At 40.1% G+C, this 12,335-nt stretch overlaps 2 protein-coding genes across 3 annotated transcripts; one reads left to right on the forward strand and one right to left on the reverse strand.

Moving 5' to 3' along the window:
- Nucleotides 1-559: 559 nt before the first annotated feature.
- On the reverse strand, nucleotides 560-5,405 carry LOC103984883 (heavy metal-associated isoprenylated plant protein 39-like). 2 transcript variants are annotated; one of them, XM_065182953.1, is made up of 5 exons: nucleotides 5,005-5,405; nucleotides 3,709-3,804; nucleotides 1,367-1,551; nucleotides 1,055-1,130; nucleotides 560-968 (listed from the first exon to the last, which is right to left on the reverse strand). In XM_065182953.1, the coding sequence occupies exons 3-5, from the start codon at nucleotides 1,370-1,372 to the stop codon at nucleotides 670-672; spliced, it is 381 nt and encodes a 126-aa protein (XP_065039025.1). In that variant the 5' UTR covers nucleotides 1,373-1,551; nucleotides 3,709-3,804; nucleotides 5,005-5,405; the 3' UTR covers nucleotides 560-669. The 2 variants fall into 2 exon arrangements, with proteins under 2 accessions (XP_065039025.1, XP_065039024.1); XM_065182952.1 differs by having other exon boundaries at nucleotides 4,770-5,405.
- Nucleotides 5,406-5,643: 238 nt separating this feature from the next.
- LOC135673716 (C-terminal binding protein AN-like) lies at nucleotides 5,644-11,830 on the forward strand. The gene is made up of 7 exons (XM_065182951.1): nucleotides 5,644-6,306; nucleotides 7,417-7,585; nucleotides 7,851-7,981; nucleotides 9,638-10,420; nucleotides 10,532-10,579; nucleotides 11,385-11,501; nucleotides 11,598-11,830. The coding sequence occupies exons 1-7, from the start codon at nucleotides 5,710-5,712 to the stop codon at nucleotides 11,667-11,669; spliced, it is 1,917 nt and encodes a 638-aa protein (XP_065039023.1). The 5' UTR covers nucleotides 5,644-5,709; the 3' UTR covers nucleotides 11,670-11,830.
- Nucleotides 11,831-12,335: the final 505 nt, after the last annotated feature.

Consider the following 12,335-nt stretch of genomic DNA (forward strand, 5'->3'; position numbering starts at 1 on the left):
TGCTCTATATTTGTGTTGATGCTGAGTGATGACGACATAATTGTTGAGTGACGTTGACGTAGATGTAGAGTGTCGGTATTTGTGTCGTCTTCTTCCTCCTCTCCTTTTATCTTACCTCTTATCGTCACTCTCCCTCCTCCCCTCGTAAGAAGTTGTAAAAGTCCTTAACATTCTTGTCGACTATTGCATTGTTTTCATCAATCACAACAATAACAATTATCTGTAGCCCCCAATGGTTTTATGATCGAAAATATAATTGAGATATTAAAATTTACGATAAGACATGTAACACTTACAATAGCGAGAAAGAGAGAGAGAGAGAGAGAGAGAGAGAGAGAGAGATTGCAGACGGACGGAGGAGACGACCATTCCTTCTACTCGGTTGATAACCTATTAACTATATCAACAGCTACGAACTCGCCCATGGTATTTTAGTACTAGTTAGCAACCCATTCCCTGGTGCTTATTGTGTTGTGACGCTGCCATTGTCATGCGATATGCCCCCAAGACCATGTAGATAGATTGCAAATGAGGTCGAGATGAAAGACTTCGTAGAAGCTGAAAGCGAAACCATGAAGCTTTTATCTTTGGACTGTGAATTCCTCGAACCATACAATCAAGAAAGGCTTCGACTCCTCCATCATCATTTCATCCAACAATAACATGACTTCACAGGATGACGCAGGCGTTGGGGTTCTCCTCGACGCTCTGCACGCAGTATCGGGTGGTCATGCAAGGGTTGTACGCCTTGTAGGCGTCGACGAGCTCCTTGATCATCTTGTCACACTCTTTCTTCTTGTCCCCCTCGTCCTTCTTGGCCTCTTCCTTCTTCGGCTCTTCCTTGGGCCCGACCGAGACGATCGCGGTGGGCCAGCATTTCCTCAGTTTCTCTACGACGTTGATGGGATCGACGGCGCCGATCACCGTCATCTTCCTCTCCTTCATGTCCATCGCGATGGAGTCGATCCCTGAAAGAAAGAGTCACGCCTCCCTGATAAGCTCAGCAGCCGTTCGACAGAAACCAAGCGAAAGGAGGAGGAAGAGGAGGCGATACCTTGCAGCGCCGAGACGGCATTCATGGCCTTCTGCTTCTCCTTGTCGTCCTGTACGTCCACCTTCACCACAATTTTCTGAGACCCAAACACACAAACTATGAATTCCTTAGTCAAAGCAGAGCAAAAGCGACAAATCTTTGAGGAGATCCCATGAGAACTTGCAGAACAAGAATGCGTGTCAGCGTGAGAGGATAAAGCGAGATGCTTTTTGTGCACAGCTCCCCTCCCATAGCTTTGGTCACAGGAACATAACTGAGCTGAGGAGGAAGGGGAGGGATCGAGAAGGCTTAAAGGAAAAGAACAAGTCCCACCTTCATCTCTTCAACAAAACAGCACAGGAAAAGATCACCAGCTAGAGAAGGAAACCAGCGGTGGGAGGTGGACAGGCTTCCTCCTGTGCCTTTAATAAGAGTTAGAGAGAGAGAGACTCTAACTGAGGTGATCTGAGTTGCTTTGGATTCTTCCTGTCATGCTGATTGCTGCTGCTGGTGGCTACCTACAAAAAGATTCTTATTCTAAAAGCCAACAATAATAATAATAATAATAATTATTATTATTATTTGAAGAAATCAACCAATTTAGTTGATAAAGATATTTACCCTTAATAGGAGATAAAATCTCATCTTCACCACTTAATCTTTATAAATATGTATATATATACATATATATATATATATATATTTATATACATACACACACACACACACACACACACACACACACATATATATATATATATATATATATATATATATATATATATATATATATATATATATATATATACAACTAAATTATCAATGATCATCATTAGTGATACCTCAGTATTGGAGGTATAGCCCATTGAAATAAAGGCCCAAATGAAGCCCACGTCCCAATTAGCAGAAAAGAATGACAAGCATAGCAGATTGGAAACAAGTGTCAGAGAAATATTGGAGTCTTCCACCATCAACCTAACTCTAAATGTCCCCTTATTATTCTTATTGATTTCAGAATCATGAAAGGTATCGAATCGAACTGCTACACCAAAGCAATCGCCATCGACTCCAAGCCAGCCTGTGTACATTTCAGCCTCTAAGATTCACAACGTATTGAACTGATGACGACGGAGATCAATACAATACAAGTTGGTGAGCATTTGACTTAGGCGAAGCATAGCGTATTAAATGCTTCATCCGAACCACCACGGTCTCAACCAACACAGCAATTATCTGACGAGCTAAACTATTTAAGTGATCTTGTTGTGCTATCAATGTCAGATCCGAATAGGTCAAACACCATGTTTAGCATGATTTCATATCGGGTTATCGGGCTAAGTATTCAGCATGGATCCGATTCCATCAACAACACGATCATTGTTCGTAAAATTCAAGCAAAGCTTTATTGCGCCTTGCAAAATTGCATTATTTATGCCAAACAATTAGTAGCATTTTGATCTAGTTGTGCTAAATGATATGAATGCAGTTGAGACTATTGCAAACAAATGATTTCAGGTGGAAGGAGATGTTCTCATGATTTCTATGGATTACTCTAAGGCAAGCAGAGGTGCAATTAAGCAAGCATATGGCTCAAACCAGAAGATTGTGTTGTTAAGACGACAAGAAATGAGAGTCCAACTTGCATCAACAAATGATCAATAAAGGGTTAGAAACATAAATATGGAAAATTAAACAAAGTCTTAGCATCTGTAAATCCTACATTTGTGAATATAATACAGTTGAAATTCTAGATAATAAGAGCACAAGCGATTAAAGACACCCTCAATATTTTGAATTATATGGGAGCCCTGAATGTGTCATGTAGATATTGTTACCATGGAAGATGAGAAGTTAAAGATATGAAGAAGTGATTTAGAGGTGAATTATACATTTAAATATTTAGTTCCTATGACTTCTACTAAAGAGAGAAATTATCTTATCGGACATCCGAAAAGAATGACTTTGCCAATGAGAAAAAGGTAAGGCACATAAGCAGAGCCTTCATGTAGTTGAACTTCTTCAAAGGAAATTTGAAGCTGAGAAGGATAATGGTGGGTCAGAGAGGCATTTAACTAAGAAATGCATAACTCATGATAAATCTATTATTATAAAATTTATCAATATACTATCTGTTATACGGAAAAACTTTCATGTCAGAATATAAAATCAAACAACAATGGATCTAAACAATATTACGATACATATATTTTCATTGCTGTTTAGAAACATAAACTTTATTTGATCTACAAGCATATCATTGTCGGATCTGAGATGTCAATCTGCCTAGACTCACATTCTCCTCTCTTTCTTTATTATGTTGTTTCTAGAAGGTTATGTCTATTTATAGACGAGAGTAGATGATCTAGGATAAGTAATTATGAGAGTTTCTCTATGGACTTTTTCTAATGAATTTTATTTTAATTGGACTTTCTTTCTATTAGTCAACAATCATAATCATAATCAGAATCCAATCATATTCATAATATATCTTACTTAATTAGATAGGATCATATAATCTAACAAAATCTTTTTAAAAAGGTAACAAAATCTTAGGTGTCAAAAACTGATTCAGAAAATCATCGAATCCATAGCGTAATGATAGAAGCATTGCATTTGTCTATATTGCAAACCGGATTAAACTCAGAACCTGAAAGTAAAGAATCTAATGAGCATACCTTTATTGTCGGTGCGACAATCAAAGAAACTGCAGCTTGGTGAAGAAAGAGTCAGTAGCTGAGAACACATAGTCGTTTACTTCATGTGTCTTTTTCCTGAAGAAATCTGATCTTAGTATGTTTTAGCTAATAAGCAAGTAAAATTTCTTCAAATCTTGCATATTCCAAACACTTTTTTGGTCAAGAAACCATCGACATTTCGACAAACATGAGCTAACAAAATTCTTGATCCGCAACAAAATGGACATAAGAAGTCTTGAATCTTAAGAGTTCATGTTGATGTGCATCAATAAGGCAGTGCAATAAATTAAAAAAATACCTACACTAATAATTGTTGATGACCATATTAAGCGTGTCAACCATAGACATCACTTCTTATGTTAAGGAAACCAAACTTATCAGACTATCTACCTTTTAATACAAGGGCACAAATCTTCCAACAAACAAGATTAAGTTATAGGACAGAGTAGCCCATAAGACCCATATATGAAATAGTTTAGCCCATAAGTTTGGATGCCTGCTAAACAAGAGATGAACAATCAACAAGCAGCATACTGAATACAGAGGAGAAGAGGAAAGCTGCTGCAAAGCCAATGACTAAACTATTTCCTCTGTTTCAGTTGATTGCATCAGATAACATGCCTACAAAGAGAAACATAGATGGTGATGGGTACTAAACAACATATCTTGCTTGCTTAAAACTAGGATAAGAAGTAATAAAAGCAAAGTTCCAGAATGGTATTGCACAGAACAGCCCTGCATCAAAAAGGAAGATGATGGCCACCAGAAAATAGTGGCCACTGGGGAACTATGATCACATTTAGTTTCATCTTTTCTTAAATATATTATGACAACCAAATTTGAGATACAAAGGGCATTTATAACGCAAGGTTGATCCACCCAAGCATGAAACTCTATCACAATGACTAATTCCACTGCAACATTAAGAAACGATACTAGCAGCATTAAGTGAATAGGAAGCATTAGAGAACAAGTGCCAAGAAAATGTCATCCGTTAGTGTGAATGCCAAGAAGAGGAGCTGCATCTTTTGTGAATTTACCCCCTTGTAAGGCCACTGAAGAAGATGTTCATAGAACTTGCCATGACAGTGGTGGCTGAGCATTCTTCAGGAGGATTTGAAGACAAGAAAGATCATACGATCCAAGAGTAGACTAACAGATGATATAGCAATTGAAAAGATTAAGAAGACGTAGAACCAAGAACTAAACCCAAGATCAGAAGAGAGATAGAGAGAGAGAGAGAGAGAGAGAGAGAAGTCAAAGAACAAGGTTTACAACGGCCATGAGGGAAGCTCCGGAGAGTCCTCTAAGAATGGACCCTTAGTTCCCCCGTCTCGCATCTGAAGCAGAAAGGAAGGTGAGAGCAAACACAAAGAAGAAATCTTTTCCATCATTTAACCGCAGGGGGCGAGATCGCCGAGAAGCTGCCCGCTGCAGCATCGACGGAGTGAGGCAAGGAAGAAACGTGGAGGGAAAAGGCGAAGAGCAGAGGGAGGCGATCGCCGGAGAGATGGGCAGCTTCCGACGAAATCGACGCCAATGGGCGGCTTGATTTGCCTCGCTGACAGAGAGAGGAAAGAGTGATGGGTGAGGAAGGGTTGGATTGGAGTTGAATGGAGTTCGCATCACGAATCTACTGCGGCCATCAGCCCTCCACACTTCGAAATTTTCCTGTTCTTGATATTATCAGTTCAGTCCCTTTAATCTTAATGTTTGTTTAATAAGGCTCAATCGTTAGAGGGAGGGAGAGAGCTTTGAATTCGAAGGTACTCCGTCGATACCTTAAGGGTTAAAATGCAAATGTAGCTACTTGAAGCTTCGAATATTGAGCCTTAATTTTCAGAAAACACCTTAACATTTTCTTTTATTTACATGGAGGACGGGACGGGGGACATTGGGGAAAGATCTAACGGAGCGGTATTAAGAAGCGGAGATGAGATAGGGGCAGCGAAAAGGACGCAGAGAGAGAGAGAGAGAGAGATGCATCACGGAAGCGCAGGGCGATCGCCGTCGGAACGGAATCGGATGGCGGCGGAGCTTCCCTTAGTGGTGGGCCTCAACTGCCTCGAGGACGCGTCGTTCGAGGAGGAGGCCCTCGCCGGCACAGCAAGGGTGGAGCACGTCGGCCTCTCCGCCCTCGCCGATGGCCGGATCGAGTCCGCCGCCGCCGTCGTCCTCCACTCCCTTTCGCTCGTCCCCGGACCCGCCCAGCGCCGCCTCCGTCCGTGGCAGCTCGTCCTCTGCCTTGGCTCCGCCGACCGCGCCGTCGACTCCGCCCTCGCCGCCGACCTTGGCCTCCGCCTCGTCCACGTTGACGCCAGCCGGGCCGAAGAGGTCGCTGACACCGTCATGGCCCTCTTCCTCAGCCTCCTCCGCCGGACCCACCTCCTGTCCCGCGATTCCTCCTCTTCGGCTTCCGCCGGGTGGCTCGGATCGATCCAGCCGCTGTGCCGGGGCATGCGAAGGTGCCGTGGCCTCGTTCTCGGGATCATCGGGAGGTCGGCCTCGGCCCGTTGCCTGGCAACCAGGAGCCTCGCATTCAAGATGAGCGTGCTCTACTTCGATCTCCATCACGAGGTATTAGGGTCTCTGCCTTATATTTTCCATCAGCTGACGTTTTGTTTCCCAATGTGCCTTTTTCCTGTCGAGTTGTTACCTTTGACATTTTTCTTTGCTCAAGATTTAAGCTTTCTTTGTGCAATAGATAGAATTTGTACTCGTTTTGCAAAATTAGAGCTTATCACAGCAAGACGTAGGGGGTATAGTTAAGCGAGTTTGTTCATCATGAGTTGATAGGATTTTTCACCAATCTGAGTTGGTCTGATATTTAATTTTTGCCGGTGTTGCTGTTCAGCTTAAGAGTTCAGTTATTCATCCATATTTCAGGTTTACAGCCTCTCTTCTTTTGTTGGGGTTATGGTTTAGTAGAAAATTTGGTTCATCTGGTCTGCACCTTCTAGGAGAAACTAAAGGATAAAAAGCATCTGAAAGTTTAGATTATGAAACACATAATAAACAACATGATAAAGGTGCAGGGCCATCTAATTAATCCAGGGACATGATTTCTTGGTTCACTGTCTATTGATAGCCATGATTGTGCCTCATTTTAAGTTTATAGTGATCATTTCTTCTATGAACTTAATTACACTTTTACAAGCTTTAACTCTTCTTATACTTTATATTGTTACAATTTCCAAAGGGCATCTAATTATCCTGGGACAACATATTCCCTGCATTCTGTAGTAAATTAGCTGGAGATATGTCAAATCTCTTATTCAGAGTTCAAGACTAACTTGAACCTCACTGACTACTTCATGCTGCAATTTCATTTCATGTATGTATCTCTGAGGAGGACATTTAGGGGCATGAAATTTAGATTTATATCGTTTGTGGAAGTGAAGTACAAATTCATGTATCATGAACCACCGAGTATAACAGAAAAACCGAGAAAGTTTGTGAGCTTTGATGATACTTTTTGACAACCGCATATGACATTGAGCTTGTGTGGCAGAAACTTTTCTTCTTCTGAAAAGTGTTGTAATGCAAGTCCTTGTTAGTTTTCTTCTATCAAGCTGCTGAGAACTGCTGTAATGTTCTGTATATGAATGTAGTTCATTAGTATTGAGCTTCATTTATTTGAAATCTCAAGTTGATTTGTGACTGTTGTATTTGAACAAATGATTTAAGGGGAAAGAAAAATCAGGACGACCTGTTATTCCATTTCCTCCTGCTGCTCGACGAATGGACACCCTCAATGATTTACTGGCATTAAGCGATCTAGTTTCGCTTCACTGTTCACTGTCAGATGCTACCTTGCATATTCTTAATTCAGAACGGTTGCAACATATAAAGCCAGGTAACGTGTTATCTTTTCTTTTTGGTTATTGACTTTTCAGGGCATTAGTGTATTTCTTCCTTTCTGGTGTGATCTGAAAATTTTGTTTCCTTTTGAAAAATATTTTCTAAATTTTTATTCCTAATAATTGAGTCTTTTTTGTTGTTGTTGTTTGCATTTGGAGTTATTAGTGTACCTCTTCCTTTGCAGTTGATCTGAATAAAATTGTTTCCTACTGACAGATTTTTTCTAAAATTTTATTAATAATTTAATTCTTTATCCACAGGGGCATTTATAGTGAATACAGGTAGCACTCAATTAATAGATGATTGTGCACTGAAGCAGCTCTTGATCGATGGTACTATAGCTGGTTGTGCATTGGATGGTGCTGAGGGGCCCCAATGGATGGAAGCATGGGTATGAGCATTAGACTTAGGGTATGAGTTGTTTCTTATGTACATGATCTATTTAGGTCTGATGATCCCTATCAGTAAAAAAACACTTAAAGCATCTTCTGATAATGAGCATTGATGTCTAAGTTATGCCAGAAATTTGTTTCTTTCATTCTTTTGGGTGCTTACCTGATGCTTTTTGCATGGTGTTTCCTTTTGACTATGACATATGTAGCAACAGAAACAGAACCTTTGGGCAAAACTGATCTAGCGAGGTTCATTACTTATTTCTTAACATGCTGATAAGCTATCTGAGTAGAAATCCAGGTTTTGGTCCAGGAATGTTTCAAACAGGTTAGAGTTGGTCAATTTATTCAAAAATTACATTAAGTTGGTTGTTCTTATTTTTGGTGGAATTTTTGTTATTAGAAACAAAGAAAAAAATAGCAAAGTCTTGTTTGATTCACAAGGCCCATGTGAACTGAGAGGTGACAGGATCCACAGTTTCCAATACAAATTGTTGAACATATTGCTGTATCCAGTGTGGCCAGTGTGTATGGTGGTTACCTTTTTACTAGTTTTTCATGGGTATGCAGAAAGAATTTAGTTCTAAAACAGCTTCTTGAATATTTACTGAGATAGTTAATGTGCAGTATTGCACTCTTATCTAAATATTGATGGAAAATTAATTCGGTGAATTAGCATCTGATTGCTAGATATATGAACAATACTTCTATTATATCTGTTATGGTAAATAACTTTTTTAGCCGTGGCCTCGGGGGCCGACGTGGCTTGGTTCGGGTCCGAATGCGTGGGGATCCGGCGCAGCGTTCCTCGGGGCCGCCGGGGTGGCCTGGATGTCCCGTCAGGGGGAGAGCTTCGCTGCAACATCGGGGAAGAGGCAACCTCGCCTTCGTTCCTGCACACAGGTCGGGTCGGAGGCTCGGCCCGACCCCTCCGACGATCAAGTCAGATCATGTGGAAGGGAGCTTTTCTAGTGAAGAAGTGTCCCCCCTGTTCGTTTAGAACTCCGGGGTATTTATAGATGAGTTTGATGTTACCTGATGTGCCCGCTTGCAGGGGCAGGACAATATCTCGTGTGGCGTCTGACATTGCCACTGGGGTTGCGTGGAGAACCGGGCTGCCGCAGGGTATGGGCGAGCCTCGGTCGACGTGCTCCCGTGCCTCGGCCGAGCGCACGGGGTCAAATGCTGAGGTTGTTGGCTGAGAGCTGGTGACGTTGGCGCACATCAAGTCGGTATTAATGCTTGCTTCCTCGGGCAGTGCGTCCACCTGGCGTGGCTGACGTCGTGGCGCGTCACGTCGCCATTTTTGCCCTTATCAATATCCATAAATGTTTATGAGTAATGCTATGAAGAAATACATAAAATTTGATGATGGTAATAACAAGCTGAGTAGTTCGTCTTCTTTATGTGCACTTATTGCTGCATGTAAATAAGCATTTGTCACCCAAAGCTTCTTTGCAGTCTTTTGTTATTATTTTATACTGAATTATAATTTCTGTTGAATTAGCCCCTTTTTTTTCAAGGCTTGAGCAGTTTGCTTTGCTTCTGCTGCGTACCTCTTTTCCCTGTTTGCATGCTTCAATTTCATTTCAAATTTCAACAGATTGATTTTCATTTTTCAGTTGTCTGATGTTTTTATTTTAATCTGATTTCAGGTTAGGGAGATGCCAAATGTGTTAATTCTTCCTCGCAGTGCAGATTATAGTGAAGAAGTGTGGATGGAAATAAGAGAAAAAGCAATCACAATACTACAGTCTTTTTTCCTTGATGGAATTGTACCAGATTATGCTGTTTCTGATGAGGATGAAACAATAAATGAAAGTGCATATGAAGATGAGCAGGCGAAAAAGCAAGAAAAGGAGCCTCAGCAGGTTCAGGATGTCGACCAGCTGACAGGTGAAAGCCACTTAACTTCGGGATACATGAATCAAAAGGTTAGTCATCACTTGAAAGAATCTCAAGTTTCAGGTGAATCCAAAAATACTGGCTCTAGAACTGAAGGAAGGCACAGTGGATCAGGCAAAAAGGGTAAGAAGAGACCTGCTCGCCGTAGATCTCAGCAGAATTCAGATGATTCTTCAGCTGCAGATAGTGCTAGTGGTTATACCTCAGGTCAAGATGATGATACTGCAATAAGTGGAAGAGACAAAATATCAAGTTCCAATTCCAGGTTTGCTTCTTCTGAGGATCCTAGAAACAAACAAATGTGCATCTTCGAACAAATATCGGACTTGTCGTCAGGGAAGCAGGTGGCAGTAAGCACAGATGATGGTGAACTGCTGAAAGACGGTTTCGTTGTAGCCCTGCGGGCAATAGATCGTCCAGGATATCATGTGTCTAGGCAAAGAATTCCTGGAGGTGGTTGGTTCCTTGATACAGTGTCAAACATATCAAAAAGGGATCCTGCTGCACAATTCCTTGTTTCTTTTAAAAGCAAGGTACTGATGTGTAACGTCTCCTGCAATTATTTTAATACATTTCTTTCTCCACTTTCTCCTTGCTGAATGAAGTATGACTTCATCTCTCTTACTGGCTGTTTTTTTCTCTAGGACATACTTGGACTGCAGTCTTTTGCTGCTGGTGGAAAACTCTTACAGGTTAGAATGCCTGTTGCTTCAGCGAATTACATCATTGTTTGTTGTCAGAAGTCTAAAAGGGATGGCCAGTTTCTGCAGTCACTAAAGACATGTAGTTTATGCTCAATAAAATAATCAACTCTCAAGAGAAAGTTGATGTTTATATTGCTTTCTTTCACTTCCTTCATACAATGTACTTTGCTCTTACATCTGCAATGCTACTTGGCAATTAGGATTTACTTTTAGTTCCCAGCACAAAATGAGTTTCACTCTTGATATCAGATCCCTGCCGGAATAAATCTTCCTTTTCTTAGGGTCAGAATATATTGTATTATTCAGGTCACGTCCCATTTCCAAATTGTTCGAGTAACACATGATGTCTCAAGAATTATTTAGCATCTTATGTCATTTTATTAATTTGATTTTTGTTTGAAGCCACATAAAAATGTGATAGCAAATAACTGCATGCTTTTTAGTGGTTTGGACCAGAACTAGTCCAATCAGTTTAGGATGGTATATATTTTTACTTGATGTTGAACAGAAACAGGTTGTCTTGTGGGAATTCTATCTTCTACTGTATCAAAATTTTATAAACTGTTGGTCAGTATGAATTTTTGAATTTTTCAAAGGTGACGCTGATTGAGCCGAGTCTTTATGTTAGTGTGCTTTCTATTAATCTATTATTTCTAGTTTTGGTTGGTGATTCATTATAATATGAAAATCAACTCTCTAAAGCCCCTATAAGATAAAGCTATGATTTCAGCCAGAAGAATGTATAGTCATGCTTATTGGTATTCTAACTCGTTTGCATTTTCTGTGGTACCAGATCAATAGAAAAATGGAGTTTGTGTTTGCAAATCATAGTTTTGATGTGTGTGGCAGTTGGACACTGCAAGGATCTGTCTTGGAACAATGTAAATTAGTTAACTGCAAAAATCCGTTGGTATGTACATAATGCTGAATATTTTACTTGTGCGAATTTTTGTTCTTGTATTTGATATTTCCTTAATTACACTTCTTTCACTGGTATGACATGTAGGCTGTCTTGGAGGTAAGCATAGAAATCCTTGCAGCTGTGGCTGAAGATGGCATTAGTCGATGGCTCGATTAAAGTTGTTTGTGGGAAAGATGATTGTAATGAAGCACATCGACCTCATCTTTGGTTTGTTTTTCTTTTACCGACCTTGTAATGCATCCAATTTTGATTACTGTTGTGCAATGTACTTGACATGCACCAGTTTTTACTGAATGAAGTTGTTCTTGTTGAATCTATCTCTAATCTTCTTACTGCCTAGAGTTTGCAGCTCTGCATTTACTGTAGGTAGGGAAGATTTATTGTTCCTAGGTAAGGTCTGGCTAGTACAATCCGCCCATGCATCGACAAAAACATTGAATTACTAAGACGATGCAAGTTCGACATGGAACACGATGTGGTAAGTCATGCTAGGTCCTCGATCTCTTTTTTTTTTTTTTGGTAAAGGATAAATGACCAATGTGGAATTGGAGCATAGGTTTTTGTGATAAACTATTAAGATCTTTATCATTTAAACTCAGCTGATACCTTCAAAATATATCAAATAAAATTTTAAATCCTTAACTTTTATTATGTATGGAGATATTATTTGCTCTTCTTATGTCATTTGATACAATGGATTGAATGACTTTTTTCATCTCAATTTGAATGGATAATTGATGTTTGATCCCTAGGAAAATATAAGGAGAAGAACAATATAAGGAGAGCTTATCAATAGTAAGGATGTTGATAACATCCTCTATC

The sequence above is a fragment of the Musa acuminata genome, chromosome BXJ1-5 (assembly GCF_036884655.1).
Source record: "Musa acuminata AAA Group cultivar baxijiao chromosome BXJ1-5, Cavendish_Baxijiao_AAA, whole genome shotgun sequence".
NCBI classification, from domain to species: Eukaryota; Viridiplantae; Streptophyta; class Magnoliopsida; order Zingiberales; family Musaceae; genus Musa; species Musa acuminata.